Genomic DNA, 19,860 nt, shown 5'->3' on the forward strand with positions numbered 1-19,860 from the left:
TACTCTTCGTGAACAGCACAGATCATATTTCCCATCCGAATGTGGTAAAATATTCTACAATTTTTAAAAAGGTTGGCTTGCATTCTATTCACTATAGGAGTACAACACTCTACATTGGCAGGAATTTTCCCGCTCCGTTGGCACTGGGTGTTATGGCGGGCTGGGGGGATAATATGGTGAGAAGGCCAAAAATCGGTTTCACGCCAGCATGAAATCACAGTGGGATCATCAGATGGTGTCCGCCATGGCAAAGTACCAATCCTGCTGGAGGCCGGTGTGAACCCGCTTTGCATCCCGCTAAAGGGATGCAAAGTAATGCTCAAGCGTCCCCTTGTGCCAGATTTACTGTTATGCCAGTGGGAAAACACGTGGTCCAGAACACATCAGGACAAGCGTGACGTGGAGAAGTTGGGACTTACCTTTAAGGCCTTGCTCAGACTGCAAGCATCCAAGGAGCAGAAGATGCTGGAGCCCGAAGCTACTGGAACCTGGAGGATCACGTGCATTGCATGCTGGGTGGATTATTGTGGACATGACCACTGTGAAGCAGCTCACAGAAGGTGGGAGGTCTCCATTGATGTCTCGGTTCTGCTTTGGAACATCATGGTCTTGGCCATGGGCTTGTGCAATGATCGACAAGGGGGGAGGGGTGGGTGCCGAGAGGTTGGTCCAGCTGAAAGGGAGAGGAAGGTGTACCGGGGTGGGGGGGGATAAAACCTCATGGCATGGGGGTAACATATTGGCATGGATAGAAAATTGGCTGGCTAACGGGAAGCACGGGTAGGCATAAATGGGTCTTTTTCAGGTTGGCAAAATGTAACAAGTGGTGTGCACAGGGATCAGTGCTGGCACCTCAACTGTTTACAATTTATATAAATGACTTGGATGAAGGGGTGGATTGGATGGTTGCCACATTTACTGGTGACACAAAGATAGGTAGGAAAGTAAGTTGTGAAGAGGACATAAGGAGACATAAAAAAAAATATAGATAGGTTAAGTGAGTGGACAAAGATCTGGCAAATTGAGTATAATGTGGGAAAATGTGAAACTGTCCATTTTGGCAGGAAGAATAAAAGAGAAGCATATTATCTAAATGGTTTCTATGGCAAGAGATTGCAGAGCTCTGAAATACAGAGGGATCTGGGTGTCTTAGTGCATGACTCGCATAAGACTAGTATGCAGGTACAGCAAGTAATTAGGAAAACTAATAGAATGTTATCATTTATTGCGAGGGAACTGAATACAAACGTATTTTACATTTCTACATCACATTTCTACTTCCCTGTAACTCTGAAGAAAGGTCATACAGACTTGAAATGTCAACTCTGTTTTTCTCTCCACAGATGCTGTCACAGCTGCTGAGTTTTTCCAACATTTTCTGTTTTTCTTACAAAAGTAGGGAGATTATGCTTTAGTTATACAGAGCACTCGTGAGACTACATCTGGAGTACTGTGTATAGTATTGGTCATCTTATTTAAAGAAGGATGTAAATGTTTTGGAAGCAATTCAGAGAAGGTTTACCAGACTAATATCTGGAATGAGCAGGTTGTGTTATGAGGAAAGTTTGGATAGCGTAGGCTTGTGTCAGTTGGAGTTTAGAAGAGTAAAAGGCAATTTGATTGAAATGTACAAGATCCTGACGGGTCTTGACAGGGTGGATGTGGAGAGGATGTTTCCTCTTGTGGGAGAGTCTAGGACTAGGGGTCACTGTTTTAAAGGGTTGCCCAAATAAAACAGAGATGAGGTAAAATTTTTTTCTCTCAGAGGGTCATGATTCTTTGGAGCTCTCTTCCTGAAAAGGTGGTGGAAGCAGTGTCTTTGAATATTTTTAAGGCAGAAGTGGATAGAGTCTTGGTAAGCAATGGGTTGATAGGTTATCAGGGGAAGGCAGGATGCAGATTTGAGGTTACTATCAGATCAGCCATGATCTTATTAAATGGCAGAGCAAGTTTGAGGGGCCAAATGGCCTACTCCTGCTCCTTGTTCGTACGCTCGTATGTAAGGGGAGAGGAGGGACTAAGGGTGAAGGAGGAATGTTCAGATGAACGTGCAAGGGAGGGGTCTGTGGAATCAATGGCTGCCTCCTGGGGAGTGAACTGAGGGTGGTCATGGTAGGAGGGAATTGTGAGTATGAATGAGGGCAGAGTAAGCCAGAAGGGGGGGAGGGTGAGGGTGCAACAGTAGTGGTAGAAGGGATGGCGAGGGTGGTTGGTGGGGACTCGGAGGCAGATGTGGACCCTGGAGGTGGGAGGGAGGAGGTCGGGGAGGTCAATGTTGATAGGGGTGGGATTCTCAGGTAGGTAGGGAGCGTGCACTTTCATCTGGACATCCTGCAAAGAAAAGGGTTCTGGTTGGTACGTGATGGTGGGGAGGTGGAAGGTGATGCCAGGGATTTCAATGATGGGGGAAAACGACCTGGGTGACTGGGGGAGGGGAAAGGACGGGGGAGCTAAGCAGAAATGTGGCGGCTACCATTTTTCTCAAATCAAAAGTGGGTGGAGCTTCGTGTTGGATGGGCACAGGTGCTGCACGGGAGTGCGATCAGTGGTTGATGCAGGACGGCTCGGATGGACAACTGAAAGAGAACATCAGCAGGCAGCATTGAAAATGCTCGGGGCATTGAGTGGAGTGTGGTGGTGGAAGGCTCCCTACGTGTGGGAGAATGCTTGCATGAGGCTCTAAAAGGCACTGCCACACACACACACACACACACACACACTTCTCCTTCCAGAAGGAAGGTCTGGCTGCATGCAGCTGAACTGCTAGTGGGGGTGGGGGGATGCAGGGGGAGGACTCGCAGAGCCTTGGAAATGAAGCTGAAAGACACCATCATATATTATTCGGTGAAAGTGAATATATTTTCAGGTTATAAAGTGACAAAATGTATTCACCCATGCAACCACTTGTGATCAGAAATTCTTATCTTTTCTAGGTCTACCACTTCTTCTAGGCGCTGCCTTGACATTTGCAAGAGTGGAGGCAGCTTGTGCAATGGTTGGCCCTGTTACTACTGATGACTTCGGTATGCATTTTGGAGAGCCCTGGCTTGCTTTGGCTATCCTCCTGTGGGCCAGCTGCTCCCTCTGTGGTGACATAGGACAAGGTTGAGGGGGGGTTACAGGCAAAGGGGACTCGGAGGGAGCGGATAGCTTCTGGAAATTCCGGAGTGGATGACCCAGGGGTGTCCAGCTGCAGCTCCTCCTCCCTTTGGGTGCCCAGCTGCAGCTCCTCCTCCCTTTGGGTGCCCAAGGGCCCCAGCCTGAAGGAGCACCTAGAGGGATGTCGAGGTGTCTCATTTCCCTTGCATTGCCACTGCAGGAACTCTCCCATGGCTGCCGCGATTGAGTGCAGGCCTGCTCGCAGCTTTGCATTCTGCTGGGCCAGGGTCTCCATGGCATCTGCCATCTTTCCCATGGAAACCTCCATATGCGCACATGTGGGCACTGCTTCATCAGAGGGCAGGCGAATGCACCCCTCTGACTCGCGTGCCACTCTGTTGGCTCCCAATAGCTCTGCATGATGTTACCCCGCCTTCTGGTGCCTCTCTACGATGAGATGGAAAGCCGAATCCAAAGGCTCATCATATGGCTCGGACTTCACAGATGCCTCTTCCCAGCAGTCCTCCAAGTGCCAGGGAGCTCGGCTTAACCTGCCACCTCCTGCTGAGGACACGTGTCCGTGCAGTGACCACCTGATTGCGAACCCAAGCCTGCTCTAGATCTAAGTCCCACTGAGGTGTGTGATGTGTGTGTCTGCTGGTGGAGGGTGTGGGTAAGCCCTGTGACGGGTCTTCCAGGCAGCTTATTTCCAGTTCTTCAATGGAGGATGTGCCCTCTTGGCTGGAGGTGAGGACGTGATGGAGCTGAGGGACTGGCTGGCTGAGGATGTCGGTCGATTGGCAGAGCTCCCTGTGAACCAAAGTAGAGATAATTAGTGCATGGCAGCAGAGTCAAAAGCAGGAGAGAGAGGGTACTCACAGCTGCATTGAGAGACGGATGATGGGGTGCAGGATCCTCACGTGTGTGTTCGCCGCTGCCCTTACCCCTGGTCTGGGACCTCTCCCTGCTGTTGTGAGACAGTTTCTCTTGCATGAAAAGTTTGAGCAGGACACATGGCACTGCATGAATGTTTGTGTGCTGAGTGGAGCCATGGACGGGATGAGGACACGAGCTCCAGAGGATGATCCTGATAGACATGTGAGGGTGTGTGAAAGAGTTAGTGGTGTTGTCCCTTGACATGTGAGACCCTCATGAATGTGTGATAGGTTTGTGAGTGTGTGAGTTGAGAGGTGGTCGGCTTACCCCGGCAGAACGGATGAGAGCATTCGTCCTCTTTCTGAACTGGATAGCTGACCCACTTTGTGCTCTGGTGGTGCTGACTGCCGCTGCAACTGCCTCCCAGGCCAGATTGGTGATTCTGGTGGACCTCTTGCGGCCAGAGTGGGTTAGAGGACATCATGGCAGTCTTTCACTGTGTTCAGGAGATGCCCCAGAGAGGTGTCACTAAATTTGGGGCTATTGTATTCTTTGCTTTCGGGCCATCTGTCCCCTGGAGCAGTTGTTGTCTGAAGACCTAAACTAGGTATGCACCCTAGCGCGCTTTAAATATTGCATCCGGAGTGAGGAAGCGCTGAGGTCACGGCGGGGTGGGCAAATCTGTGCCCATCCTCCAGCGAGCCAGCATGTTCTCTGTGAATGCATAATTAATGGTGGGGGACGTGCCAGGAATGGGACAATATGACACGAAAAGCCGCTATTGCAGCCAGCAGGTTAAATGTCTTATTTCCTGCTTGTACCGTGTGTTGTGCGAATCTGGGATGATTCTGCCCATTGTATATTCTTTTATACTGTCCCTTTCAGTTATCTTCAAACAAGAGTTTTATTCAATTCTATTCCAACTGAAGATCTCAGCTTTTTGGTTGGGTACCTAAATCTTTATCCCATGATAGTGCTGGATTCTACAATGGTCAAAGGTTAAACAATTTTAATGACTAGCACTGTCCAAATCTTCATTTCCAGATTCTGATCCTGTCATTAGGATGAAATACAGGTAGAGAACCCACAAATGCCAGCAGGATATAGAGGGAGATTTTGGAAGAGGCAGCCAATTAAGCGATGGCAGGCTCCCAAGTCTGGAGAGCCAATAGGAAGCTGTCCAGCACTGAAGGATCTGCAGCCCCAATGTCAGAGGCAGGTGCTGCCAATGCAGGTGGGAGGAGAGGGTGTCATCTGAAGATCCTTTAGTTGTTCAAAGTAAAAGGAGGTCACAGTTGCCAGCCTGCCATCGTGGATGGAGCAATCCCTCCACAGGAAGGCCTGAGGTAGCAGCTGTCATCCTCTGGCAATTGTGGCTGTGGACTGCAGGGGAACTAATGGAGGCATCGCTGGACACCGCCCCCCCACAACCCCCCCACCACCCCCACCCCACCCCACCCCACCACCCCCACCCCACCCCCCCCCACCCCCCCACCCCCAACTCCCCACCTCCCCCCAACTCCCCACCCCCCCCACCCCCAACTCCCCCCCAACTCCCCACCCCCCCCCACCCCCCCCACCCCCAACTCCCCCCCAACTCCCCACCACCCCCCCCCAACTCCCCACCCCCCCACCCCCCACCTGTGGCCGGGAGACTGCCTCCATCCATCAGCCTTAGTGTGGGCCAGACTGCAGCCCAGAAAATTTCTCTCCCAGACGTTGGGAGAGTTCTTTTAGTAGGCTCTATAATTGGCCACCCGCTGCTGGCAGTACGTAGCCATCACTCCACTAAAGTAGCCTACTTCAAAATACACCAGAGAAGGGGCCAATTCAGGAAGCCAGCACACTGCTTGGAGACTCTAAATTGTCGGCTCGCCTGCCTCGTTCCTGTTTCCTCAGCCCAACAAACAAAAACAAATTTTCTTAGCTGCAGAAACTGTAAGAAAATTAGGTTCAGATCCTTATAATTTGTTGCAATCACCTTAAGACACCACTCAAACAACTGACAAGAATACCCTGATCTCAGACATACACTATATGCACATAGTTGTTAATGCCCTTGGAATATTTGGTTTTGACACAAGTGAACGGCTCCTATTTTTGTTCCTGCTGGAGACATTACTAATGCTGGGGAATGATTCCACAAATAAAACTATATTTTAACTTCCCAATCACCTTATAGTGGGAAGCCCGACAACACATTGGGAACCTGGAAGTTTCAGCAGTGAATCACAGAATTTTAACAGCACAGGAGGAGGCCATTTGGCCCATCATGTCTGCATTTTTCAGTGGTTTTTTAGTGTAGCCACTGCAAATAGGAACAGAGAAAGTAGGAGGACGAGTAGGCCATTTGGCCCCTTGAGCCTGCTCTGCCATTCAGTTAGATCATGGTTGATCTTCTACCTCAAGAACATTTTCCCACACGATCCCTATATCCCTTGATGTCTTTACTATCTAGAAATCTGTTGATTTCTATCTTGAACATATTCAATGACTGAATCTCCACAGCTATGCGGTGTAGAGAATTCCGAAGATTTTTCACCCTCTGAATGATGAAATTCCTCCTCTTCTCAGTTTTAAATGGCCTCTCTCATTCTGAGACTGAGGTCTCCTGGTTCCAGAATCCCTAGCCAGGGCAAACATCCTTCCGGCATCTACTTTGTTGAGCCACCTCTTTCAACACTCTGGGATGCAGATCATCAGGTCCAGGGGATTTTTCAGCTTTCATTCCCATTAGTTTCTCTAGTACTACTTCTTTACGAATACTAATTTCTTTCAGTTCCTCATTCCCACTAGTCCCTGATTCTCTAGTATTTCTGAGGGTTTTTTTTTGTATTTTCCTCTGTGAAGACAGACACAAAATATTTGTTTAGTTTCTCTATCATTTCCTTATTCACCATTATAAATTCTCCTGTATCTCTCTGCTTATAATGGACCCACATTTTCTTTGCTAATCTTATCCCTTTTATGCTATTGAAGCTTTTATGTTTTTATGTTTCTTGCTAGTTTACTTTCATATTCTATTTTCTTCTTCTTAATCAGTTTCTAGGTCCTCCTTTGCTGAAATCTAAAAATCTCCCAATCCTCAGATTCACTCCTTTTTTGGCAACTATATTTTAACTTAAAGGAAGAGGCTTATAAAGGTTGTGGGCTGGTTCCTGTCAAAAGCCTGCATCTGGCACTCCCAAACTGGCCAGCTCCGTTGCAGAGATAGGCATGTCCTACTCCTCTGCAATTTTCAGGCTGTGGGGCTAAGTTTTTAAACAGTCGTGGTTCATGGGCTGTCAGAGCAGTCATGAACCCTAGTCTGCATGAGGGAACCTTTTAGAAGGTAAATTCAAAAGGTCCTCTTCATGTCTCCATGCCAAGATATGCCCACTATACACCCTAAAAGTCCCTCTTGCCCCAATGCCAAGCTATGGCACTTCCATGACCAATGGTTCTATACAGTCAATGAAGCCCATAGTGACAGTAGGATGTGTAAAAAAAAAAGGCTTTAAAAAGTGTAATTCATTCATAACTTTCTACTATGTTAAAAAATCATTTCACTATAAGGCAATAAAAGCCAGACCCTTTCATCCAGACCCTTTAAACTATCAATAACAAAAACCTCAAACACTTGAAGCAATTTAACCTTGTGTAGTTGACTCTTAAATGTCCTCTGAACAAAGACAATTAGGGATGGGCAATAAATGCTGGCACATCCCATGAAGGAATAAAAAATAATAAACATTGTGAAATTGACCGCAGAGAATGAAGAGGCTGAGCTGTCAATCTAGCAATGTTTTTTCTTGGGTGCAGCTGTTTCAACAAGAGTAATGGCTGTCTGGACTCTCAGCCAAGATTGATTATGTATGGTTGGCTGATCTGAAGTTCAGTTGGGAAGTGTAGATGAATCCATGTAGACTTCAAAGTAGTAGAAATGATCTTTAAAGTAATGGAAATCACGCCAAAGCAGTGTAAGCACTTTCACAAAACAAGATCTGAGAGGAAAAGCCTTTCTTTTAGGCAAGGAAAGCAGGTGTGAAATCTCAGTATTGCAAACATCTCTTAGCTGTCACTTGCTCAGCCCCCTCAAACCTCATGTCCTAAGAGCTTAAGAAATTCAGTTCCAAAAAGCTCAAGAAACCCCTGCAAACACAGTTAAAGTCAGACTTCATGGTTAAAAAGCAGATATATAGCACCTAACATTACTTAAATAGCCAACCCACCTGTCTCACAGGGGTTTCTCATGTGCTGCAGATCGTGCTCAGGTTAAAGCTGGAAGCCAGTAGATTCTTGCCTGCTTCCTGACCTATCTCCAATTTCAGCACTTTTAACCTGCCACTCCTTCGCAAACCCACCCAACTTTTCAGATTAAAAAAAAAACATTTTAGAGGCGTTTTTACAACCTGACATTTGAATGGGCATGAATTCAACACCAAATTAAGGAAACTAAGAAGGATATGTTAAGAAACAGTAAATCTTTCATAAATGCGCATGAAAACTTTATACACATCACTTACATAAATCTTTGCATTGTTAATTTTATTGTGAAATGTTCTTACTTTGATTAGTTGCTGATCTCTTTGAATCTCATTTTCCAGTTTTCGTTTCTTCTCACTTTCTTCATGCAGTTTTTTCTGGAGCAGCTGTTGCTGTTGTTTCATGTTTTCCACATTCTGGCTTAACTGGACCAAGCGTTTCTCACTCTGCGCTGATAAAGAAAACAACTTTTTTGTTTCCTGCTGTTTCCTCTGCAGGGTCTAAAGGGAACAAGACCAGATCTTCAATGTACTTTTATGACTTTTTTCCACCTTAGGCAGAAACACACTTGTTACTGCCAGACTTTTCAACTAGAAAGCTATTCAAACCAAAGCAAGCTGGTAACAGCTAATTACTTCACAATTGACTACTCTAATAAAATCAGCCTTTCAAATTATTGTTAACTTAACATTCAGGATGAAGTCTTCGCAAGTAATGTATGCCTGTTCCATGTAGGTGTGCATTACACTGGGGCAACAGAAATGGAGTAAAATGGAATTCCAGCTAAGGATGTCATCCCATAGTCCCATCTCTTTCTCTGTTGTGGATGAAGGTGGAAGAAGCACCTGCAAACCACCCTACCCCCAACCAATGCTCAAAGAACCCTGGCACTGGTCAAAATCAACTCCACCAGCCTTAATAGCAACAGTCCCAAATCTTTAAAAAAAGCACAGTTTTGCTCCTGGTATTTTTATTGCTTTCTCTCCAATGTCATCCCTTGAAGGGTCATGCAGGTGGTGCTCAAAAGAAGTCAGCCAATTTTATCCTGTTAACAGAGTTAAAAGATGACCAGGCATGGTTACCCTTCCCACTGTAGTAAAATCTTCAACCTCCGTTTGGAGAATTGCAAATATTGCACCCTTGTTCAAAGAAAGGTTTAAGGATAAGACAAGGAAGTACAGGTCAGTCAGTTTATCCTTGGTAGCAGGAAAGCTTTTAGAAGTGAGAATTTGGGACAACATTAATGGTCACTTAAACAAACTTTGATTACTTAAGGAAATTAATGGATTTGTTAAGGGCAAATTGTGTTTAACTAACTTGCTCGAGATTTTTGGTGAGGTAACAAAAGTGGGTTGATGAGAATAGTGTGGTTGATGCGGTGTACATGGACTTCCAAAGGCATTTGATATAGTGTCACATAACTGGCGTATCAGCAAAGCTAGAGCCATTGGGAAAAAAAGGCCAGTAGCAGCCTAGATAGGAAATTGGCTGAGCGACAGGAAATAGAGACTAGTGGTAAAAGATTGTTTTTCAGTCTGGAGAAAGGTATATAGTGGGTTTTACCGGGGTCAGCGTTAGGACAACTGTGTTTCTTGCTATATATTAATGATCTAGACTTGGGTGTACAGGGCACAATTTCAAAATTTGCAGATGGTACAAAACCTGGAAGCATTGTAAAAGCAAAATACTGCGGATGCTGGAAATACGACATAAAAACAGAAAGTGTTGGAAAAACTCCGCAGGTCTGACAGCATCTGTGAAGAGAGAAACAGATTTAATATTTCGAGCCTGCACGACTCTTCTTCAGAGCTCTGAAGAAGAGTTGTGTGGACTTGAAACATTAACTCTGTTTCTCTCTCCACAGATGCTGTCAGACCTGCAGAATTTTTTGAGCATTTTCTGCTTTTATTGGAAGTATTGTGCACACCCACCCTGCCTAGGAATGAAGATCGCACCACTTGTGATGTTGCTCCCAAGGCAGGGGTGGCGATATGGGAAATTTCCAGGCTTGCGTTACCTGCCTTAGTAGGTAGCCCTACACTTGAGTGTACAGGGCTCAATTTCAAAATTTGCAGATGACACATAACTCTGAAGTATTGTGAATTGTGAGGGAGTAGCGATAAACTTCAAGAGGACATAGACAGGATGGTGGAATGGGCAGAAAAGTGGAAGATAAAATTTAATCTAGAGATGTGTGAAGTGATTCATTTTGGTAGGAAAAGTGAAGAGAGGTAGTATAAAATAAAGGGTACAATTCTAAAGAGGGTGCAGGAGCAGAGGGACCTGGGGGTTTATGTGCACAAAACATTGAAAGTGGCAGGGAGAAAATTGAGAGAGCAGTTAATAAAGCATATGGGATCCTGAGCTTTATAAACAGGGGTAGAGTATAAATGCAAGGAAATTATAATAAACCTGTATAAAACACTGGTCTGGCTTGAATTGGAGTATTGTGCCCAGTTCTGGGCACCACACTTTAGCAAGGATGTGAAGGCATTAGAGAGGATGCAGAATAGATTCAAGAGAATGGCTGTAGGGATGAGGAACTTCAGTTACATGGATAGATTACAGAAGCTGGGGCTGTTCTCCTTGAAGAGAGAGGATTAAGGGAAAATCTGATAGAGGTGTTCAAAATCATGAGGGATCTTGGCAAAGTAGAGAGAAAGAAACTGTTCCCATTGATGGAAGGTTAGAAAAGCATAGGATACTGATTTAAGGTGATTGGCAAAAGAAACAATGGTGACACAAGAAAAAGCATTTTCTTTATGTAGTGAATGGTTAGGATGTGGAATGCACCGCCTGAGAGTGTGGTGGAGGCAGATTTCATCAAGACTTTCAAAATAAAATTGAATGATTGGATAGATAGATCGATAGAGTTATACAGCACAGAAACAGGCCCTTTGGCCCATCATGTCCATGCCAGCCAACAAGCACCTATCAATTCCAGTCCCATTTTCCAGCACTTGGCCCGTAGCCCTGTATGCTATGGCATTTCATGTGCTCATCTAAATATTTCTGAAATGTTGTAAGGAAGAAAAAAAAAAATGTTGCAAAGCTCCAGGGAAAAGGTGGGAAAGTGGGAGAAGGTAAGTTGCTCTTGTAGCGAGCTGGCATGGACATGACATCTGAATGGCTTCCTTCTGTGCTCTAACCATCCAAGATTCTATTTTCCATCCACTGTGATGTATGGGCGATCACTGCGGTATTGTGTTCAAAAGACAGCTAACTACATTCCATCGTCTCTTGCCAGAAAATAGCAAATCGAATGATTTACTAGGATTGATGCAGGTTATTACTGGCTGCACACATATTGCTTTCTTGGCGGTACATGTCAACTCGGTCCAATGCTGGTACCAAAGGGGTTCCACAGCCTCAATGTCCAGCAGGTGTCTGCATAAATCTTGAAGGTCAATGCTTGATATTCTGGCAGCAGCCATGCATAATGAAGGTATCAGCTGCATTTGGTATCAGGTCAAACATGGGCAAGGAAATCTCCTGTTATCATTTACTACCCTCCCCCAACTTAAGAATCAGCACTCCTCCATGTTGAAGGAGCTTTGAGGGTAGCAAGCACACTGAAATCTTCTACCTAGCGTACCTTCTATGTCCATCACAAAACTGCCTCGGTAGTACTTCTACTGACCAAGCTGGCCAAGTCTTTGAGTACATATCTGCCAGACCGGGCATAAGGCAGATGGTGAAAGAACCAATGATGGGAAAAATCCTATTTCATCTTGTCTTCACCAATCTACCTGTTGCAGATACATCTATCCATGACAGTATTGTTAGGAGAGACCACCTGTACATTTCTTTTGAAGATGGGACTTCAGTGTGAAGAAGCCCCATCTTCACATTGAGGACACCCAACACTGTCGTGGCATTGCCACCATGCTAAGTGGAATAAATTCAGAATAAATGTAACTGTTCAAAACTGGTCATCCATGAGGCGCTCCGGGTCAACCGAAAAATTGTATTCCAGCATATCCCTCATTCTACCGTTACTATCAAACCAGGGAACTAACTCTGGTTTAATGAGGAATATAGGAGAGTGTGCCAAGAGCAGCACCAGACAAACCTATAATGAGGTGCTAAAGTGGTAAAGCTACAGCACAGAATTACATACATGCTAAGCAGTGGAAGCAGCATGCTTTAGACAGAACCAACAGATTAGGTTAAAACTCTGCAGTGGTGTCACACAGTTGTGAATGGTGGTGGACAAATAAACAACTAACGGGAAGAGGGGGCTTGAGGAACATCCCTCCTCTTAATGATGGGGGAGACCCAGCAATTCAGTGCAAAAGACAAGGCTGAAGCTTTTGCAACTATTTTCAGCTAGAATTACCGAGTGGATGATTCAACTCGGCCTCCCCATAAAGTCTCCAGCATTGCTGATGCCAGTCTTTAGCCAATTCTGCTCACATTATGTGATCTCAAGGATCAATCAAGTGCACTGGACACAGCCCAAAACAATAGACCCGAACAACTTTCCAGATATGGTGCGCTCCAGAACTAATCACACCTCAAGCTCTGTTGTTCCAATAGAGCAACTACACTGGCATCAACCAGCCAATGTGAAAAAGCATACATCAGGAGTTCTATTGAATACTTTCTATTTGTACTCCAGAACTTGCCATGCCCCTAGCCAAGCTGTTCCAGTACAGCCACAATACTGGCATCTACCTGGCTATGTGGAAAATTGCCCAGGTATGTCCTGTACACAAAAAGCAGGACAAATCCAACCTGGCCAATTACCGCCCCATCAGTCTACTCTCCATCGTCAGTAAAGTGGCACTTCCTTAGCAATAACCTGCTCACTGTTGCCCAGTTTGGGTTCTGCCAGAGCGACTCAGTTCCTGACCTCATTTTAGGCTTGGTTCAAACATAGACTAAAGAGCTTAACTCCCGAGGTGAGGTGAGAGTGACTACCCTTGACATTAAGGCAGCATTTAACAAAGTGTGACATCAAGGAACCCGAGCAAAACTGGAACCAATGGGAATTAGGAGGAAAACTCTCCACAGGTTGGAGTCATACCTAGCAAAAAAGATGGTTGTGGTTGTAGGAGGTCAGTCATCTCAGCTGCAGGACATGCTGCAGGAGTTCCTCATGGTAGTGTCCTCGGCCTAACCATCTTCAGCTGCTTCATCAATGACCTTCCTTCATAAGGTCAGAAGTGGGGATGTTTGCTGATGATCACACAATGTTCAGCACCATTCACAATTCCTCAGGTACTGAAGCCATCTATGTCCAAATGCAGCAAGACCTGGACAATATCCAAGCTTGAGCTGACAAGTTACATTCGCGCCACACAAGTGTCAGGCAATGACCATCTCTGACAAGAGAGAATCCAATCATTGCCCCCTGATGTACGATGGCATTACCATCACTGAATCCCACACTATCAACATCCTGGGGGTTACCATTGACCAGAAACTGAACTGGACTAGCCATATATATATATATATATACTGTGGCTGCAACAGCAGGTCAGAGGCTAGGAATCATGTGACGAGTAACCCACCTCCTGACTCCCCAAGGCCTGTCGACCATCTGCAAGGCACAAGTCAGGAGTGTGATGGAATACTCCCCATTTGCCTGGATGAGTGAAGGTCCCACAACACTCAAGAAGCTTGACACCATCCAGCCCACTTGATTGGCACCACATCCACAAACATTCACTCCCTCCACCACCAACACACAGTAGCAGCAGTGTGTACCAGCTACAAGATGTACTGCCAGAATTCACCAAGGCTCCTTCGACAGCACCTTCCAAACCCTCGACCACTACCATCTAGAAGGACAAGGGCAGCAGATAAATGAGAACACCGCCACCTAGAAGTTCCCCTCCAAGTCACTCACCATCCTGACTTGGAAACACATTGCCGTTCCTTACTGCCGCTGGGTCAAAGTCCTGGTAATCCCTTCCTTAGAGCACTGTGGGTGTAACCACACCACATGGACTGCAGTGGTTCAAGAAGGCAGCTCACCACCACCCTCTCAAGGGCAACTAGGGATGGGCAATAAATGCTGGCCCAGTCAGAGAAGACCACATCCCATGAATGAATAGTAAAAAAAAATGAATACAGCACCAACAATACTCAAAAACCTTGACACCATCCAAGATAAAGCAGCCCGCTTTATCAGCACTTCATCCTCCAACTTAAACATTTACTCCCATAACCACCCGTACACAGTTGACCATCTGCAATGAGGACTAAGAGCTCATCTTGTAAATTCTTTAATAAAATATAGAGATATGCTCATTCCTATCCCTAAAAAGATAAAACTGGACAAAGACCTAAAATGGCTGGATATATGTCTGTCTCTGACCCTTGGACAAAATAAACTATCTGGCAGTATCGGAGAAACTCGGACCTCATTATCTCTGATGGACCATGAACAATGCATTGTGGGCTGCACAGAGCAAATTCAGAGAGCTATACAAAGGCCACGTGCATTTCACAACCCAGGGTGACCAACAGCAGTCTGCTCGCCTGCTAAGACAAAGGACTCCACAATCTTCCTTTCAAATCTTCATGGTTAAGACATTCAACAATCTCAGGGACCCAGATGAGGGACACTCATTCTTTGGGTGGAACTGTCCCAGGTTTGCACCAAGTCTGGTAGTGCAGCAGGCGGGAAAAACTATGTTTTACCCCCCAGTCGCAATGACGGTTTCTCACATCATATCATCCCAATGCCACTGCATTAATTATGCATTTCCGGGAAACACGCCATTTCGATGGCTGGCGGGTTCTCATTCACTCACCACTTACTCAAGCCGGGCACCATATTTAAAGTGCAGTTGCACACACCTTTCAGTGCTTCCAGCCCAGGACTGCTGCATGTAAGACATGGCCCCGAAAGACAAGAAGACTGCAACCACCAGGTTTAATGGCACGTCTCTCGAGCACCTTTTGGACATCATGGAGACCAGCTGTGATGTCCTCTATCCCCACTCTAGCCGCAGGATGGGCAGCAAAATCACCAATCCAGCTTGGGAGACAGTGGCAGTGGTGGTCAGGGCCAATGCCCTGCAAAAGAGGACAGCCATTCAGTGCTGCAACAGGATGAATGGTCTCATTTATTCCGCCAGGGTACGTCACTCTTCTCATCACTCTCAGACACTAACAAACCCATCACACGTCCACAGAGATCTGACACCTCAAAGGACAACACCAGTAACACTCACACACATCCTCGCATCTTCCTCAGGCTCATATCCTCTGAAGCTCGTGTCCTTATCCCATCTGTGCCTCTGCTCACCAAACAAACATTCCATGTGGTGCCATGTGTCCTGCTCACTTTCTCCATCTGTTTTCATGCAGGAAAAGCCTGCTCACATCAGCAGGGTGAGGTCCCAGACCAGGGGGGTAGAGTGGCCCACATTAAGCCCCTCACCCACTTTGAGGAGTTGCCATTGCGCTAACTAGTGAGGATGTGGACCGTGCCTGTGGTGACGATGAGGTCGGCGACAAACACCCACATGAGGAACCTGCATCACTTCATCCCTCTCTCAATGCAACTGTGAGTGCTCTCTCTCCTGCTTTTGACTCTGTTGACAATCACTAATTATCTCTACTTTGGTTCACAGAGACCTCTGCCAAGTGACCGTCACCCTGAGCTGGCAATTCCCTCAGCTCCATCCAGGTCCTCACCTCCAGCCAAGAGGTCGCCTCTTCCAATGAAGAGCTGGAAATAAGCAGCCTGGAAGACCCGTCACAGCGCTTATCCACACCGTCCATCAGTGCAGAGAGACACACCTGTGGGACCTGGATCTACAGCAGGCTTTGGTTCACAAGCTGGTGGTCACTGCAAAGGCACGTGTCCGCAGCAAGAAGATTCAGGTTCAGCTGAGCTCCCCAGCACTTGGAGGACTGCTGAAGAAGAGGCATCTGTGAGGTCCAAGTCAGATGACAACCTTCTGGATTTAGCCTTCAAACTCATCCTGCACAGTCAGCAGAAGGCAGGGGAACATCACGTAGAGCTGTTGGAAGCCCTCAACAGAGTGGCATGCGAGTCAGAGGAGTGCATCCGCCTGCTATCTGATGAGGTGGTGCCCACATGTGTGCGCATGGAGGTCAATGGGAAGTGTCAAGAAAACAAGCAATTCTAATATTTTTCATCTGCTAATATCACTGTCATTTTTCTTATGTACTGGAAGACAGGCAGTTGAGGTAATTGAAGTAAGAGCCAGAGTGACTGCACAAGTCTAAAACCAACAGTAAGAAGTGGCTTTGATATGTTAATGAACCAAGAGGAACTTCAATCAAAGTTTTACATAAAGCAAGAACATGAGTGTTTTTTTGAATGGAGTTGTTTTAGTTTAAAGAGGGATATATGCAGGTTGTAAACGGTGTAAGTAAGGTAACGATAGGGTAAGTTTGTTTTTACAGGTCCATGAGCTAGGGTAACGATATGGGTTTAATCAATTCTGGGAAGAAAGCATTTCTGAAAAGACTGCTTGAGACAATAGAGAGATCAAAGAGAAGGGATGTATTTAAGGAAATACTGATGCCTGGGTGGGGGTAGCTGGTCAGATCTCCTAGAACACAGCAGGATAGCTGGATAGAACTCCCAGAAGACAGTGTGAACAAGGCCAGACAAGAAGACCGAGTTGCTGTCAGCCTCAGAGGACACCTCAAGGAAAAAAGACACTCTGTGGTAAAAAATTACTGGAATTCCATAGATTTTGAAAATCTATAAAGGATAGTTGCTGAACAGAAAAGGGGAAGGTTAATTCTGAGGATAGGTAAGACCTTGTGGAACTGTTTTAAAGTAATGTCTACTGTGTGAAGCCATTCTAGTGTCTAAGTGTAATTGTGTTTTTTTTTCTCTTATTTTCTTTTAATAAACGTTTACTCTACTACAAAATCATCACAAGTAGTCTGGGACATAATTTCCTGATTTCAGGACCTCTCCTCATACTATACAAATTGCAAAAACTGTTTTGGCAGCTTTTTTAAGTTTCCCTCTGGGATTTGGGCAGCTCAGCATTTACCAGCAATTGTGCCATAACAGAAGGATGGCGGACAGCATGGAGACCTTGGTCCAACAGAACGCGGAGATGTGTGCAGTACTGCACTCCATTGTGGGAGCCATGGGAAAGTTCCTGCAGTGGCGGTGCGAGAGGAAAATGGGGCACCTTGACATCCTCCCAGGTGCTCCTTCCCCTCAAGGAATCAGGCCAGGGCCCCCAGGCACCTGAAGGGAGGAGCAGCAGCAGCTGGACACCCCTGGGTCATCCACTCAGCAATCTCAGAGGCTGTCCTCTCTCTCCAAGTCCCCTTTGCCTATACCCCTTCAACCTCATCCTCTGTTACCACAGAGAGAGCATCTGGCCCACAGGTGAACATGCACGTTCTTGTCCTTCCCGAAAATCCCACCCCCATCCACATTAACCTCCCCGACCTCCTCCTTCCCACCCCCAGGATCTTTGACTCCAAGTCCCCACCAACCACACTTGCCGTGCCTTCTACTGATACAATCGCATCCTCAACCTCCCACTTTACTCTGCCCTCGGTCATTCTCACCATTTTCTCATACCACACCCACCCTCAGTTTGCTCCCCGGGAGTCCTCCCTTGCATGTTCACCTGGACGTCATCCGCACCCCCAGGACTCCTTCCCCCCTCTGGAGTCCTTCGCTTATGCCTTCCTCCCCCCCCTTACACTTACCTCCACAGCTGCTGGTTTCTCCCCTATTACCCCTCCTCCCCATAGTCCCTTCCCTCTAACCTCCCCACTGACACCTTTGGTCCCCCCCAACCTCACCCCCTCTGGCAACCTCACACCCCCCGACAGCTTTTTTGCCCCTGCTCCCAACCTCACCATCCACTCCCCGCAACCCCCCCCCCCAACCGACACCTCTTCCTCTTCCAGTCAATTCTAGACCTCCCTCTCCCACACCATCCCCCCCGGTACATCTTCCCCTCCCAAACACACTGGGCCTTCCTCTCTACCCCATTCACCTTCATCCATCATGAGCAGACTCTAAATGGTGACTTTCCACCTTCTGTGGGCTACTTTGCGATGAAGCCATGTCCTTTAGAATCCACCCAGCATGCCATGGACATTCCTCCAGTTGCTGTCAGGTTCCTTCTGCTCTGTGGATGTTCGCAACGTGATCAAGGCCCCGGTGGTAAGTCCTGACTTCCCCACGTCACACTTGTCAAGATGTGTTCTGCACCAGCGTGTTTTCCTGCTGACATGGGCGGAAGATCCAGCGCGGGTGGATGATTCCAGTGGGCTGGCTTTTTAATGATATGCAGGTATATTACAATGAGGATCTCCCGGGAAATGTGGCCTGCTGTTGGCAGGCTAAGAAGACGATCGCAAACTGGCCTCAGGACATCGTGAAACCGATTTTTGGCCTTCTCGCTATATTGTCCACTCACATTGCTGAACATGCCCAATGCCAGCAGGCATGGAAAATTCCACCCTTTGTCAAAAACAGTGTGAAGAGGTGGGAGTCATGTGACATGGACCTCTAGTTTGTCGAACCAATAGTATTGCTTTGCTGTACTGCAATGCCTCAGTCTGCCGTTTTACCATCCTACTAGCAGCCTCACCGAAAAGGAGCTCTGCTCAGGTTAGACACCTGGCCCCCATCTACACTGCTTCTGCTGGAAATTCTGTACCATTGCCTACAAGTCTGATTCATCTCTGCATGCCTATCTCATTGCGTGAAGTCAACGCCACCGGAAAAGTGCATTATGCAGCATCATTTTTTAACCTGCTGACATCCGTGAAGGAATACCTCATTGAACTTTGATTCTGGACACTGGAACCCACATGAAACAATATTCTTTTTCTCTGTGTTCTCTGCACTGTAAATATTTATTTTCGCTTTCCCTTTTACTGTATGAATGCATAGGGGGCAATGTTGCGACCCTCCTCCTGCGTTTTGAGTGTGTGCAAATAAACTGACCCTTTGAGTTCATCTTATCTCGAGTTTGCTCCGGGGTTATTAATAGAAATTGGATCACCCCAAAACCCGAGTGGTTGGGAAATATGTTACCACCTATAAAGGGGGAAGCTAATCAGAAAAACCTCTCCATTTACAGACAGGTGATGAGAGGAGAAATTAACTCTCCCCCTCCTGTCCTTAACAACAAGCTGCACTGCAGCAACTTACGAACATATGAACAAGAAGCAGGAGCAGGCCATTCAGCCCCTCGAGCCTCCTCCACCACTCAATAAGATCATGGCTGATCTGATAGTAACCGGAAATCTGCATCCCACCTACCACTGATAACCTATCACCCCACCTTGCTTACCAAGAATCTATCCATCTCTGCCTTAAAAATATTCAAAGGCTCTGTTTCCACCACCTTTTCAGTAAGAGAGTTCCAAAGACTCACGACCCTCTGAGAGGAAAAATTTAGTCTCATTCCTGTTTCAAATGGGCGAACTCTTATTTTTAAACATTCACCCCTAGTTCTAAATTTTTCCACAAGAGGAAACATAAGAACTTAAGATATTACAACAGGAGTTGGCCCCTCAAGCCTACCCCACCATTCAATAAGTTCATGGCTGATCTGCCCCAGGCCTCAACTCCTCTTTCGTGCCAGCTCCTCAAAGCCCTCAATTCCCTGATATTTCAAAAATCTATCTACCTCCCTGTTTAAATACTCTTAGTGATCT

The 19,860-nt window shown here is 46.5% G+C and overlaps 1 protein-coding gene across 3 annotated transcripts in view; it reads right to left on the minus strand.

The window, feature by feature from the left end:
* The window catches only part of LOC121277124 (kinesin-like protein KIF27), a 127,949-nt gene that overhangs the window by 41,331 nt on the left and 66,758 nt on the right, over positions 1-19,860 (minus strand). For all 3 annotated transcript variants that reach the window (XR_005942812.1, XM_041186161.1, XM_041186160.1), the window contains exon 12: positions 8,523-8,720. Coding sequence is in view for 2 of the 3 variants with exons in the window: in XM_041186161.1 (XP_041042095.1) it covers positions 8,523-8,720 (198 nt within the window). In the remaining variant the exon portion in view is untranslated. The remainder of the gene's footprint in view (positions 1-8,522; positions 8,721-19,860) is intronic.

The sequence above is a fragment of the Carcharodon carcharias genome, chromosome 4, assembly GCF_017639515.1.
Source record: "Carcharodon carcharias isolate sCarCar2 chromosome 4, sCarCar2.pri, whole genome shotgun sequence".
Lineage (NCBI taxonomy): Eukaryota > Metazoa > Chordata > Chondrichthyes > Lamniformes > Lamnidae > Carcharodon > Carcharodon carcharias.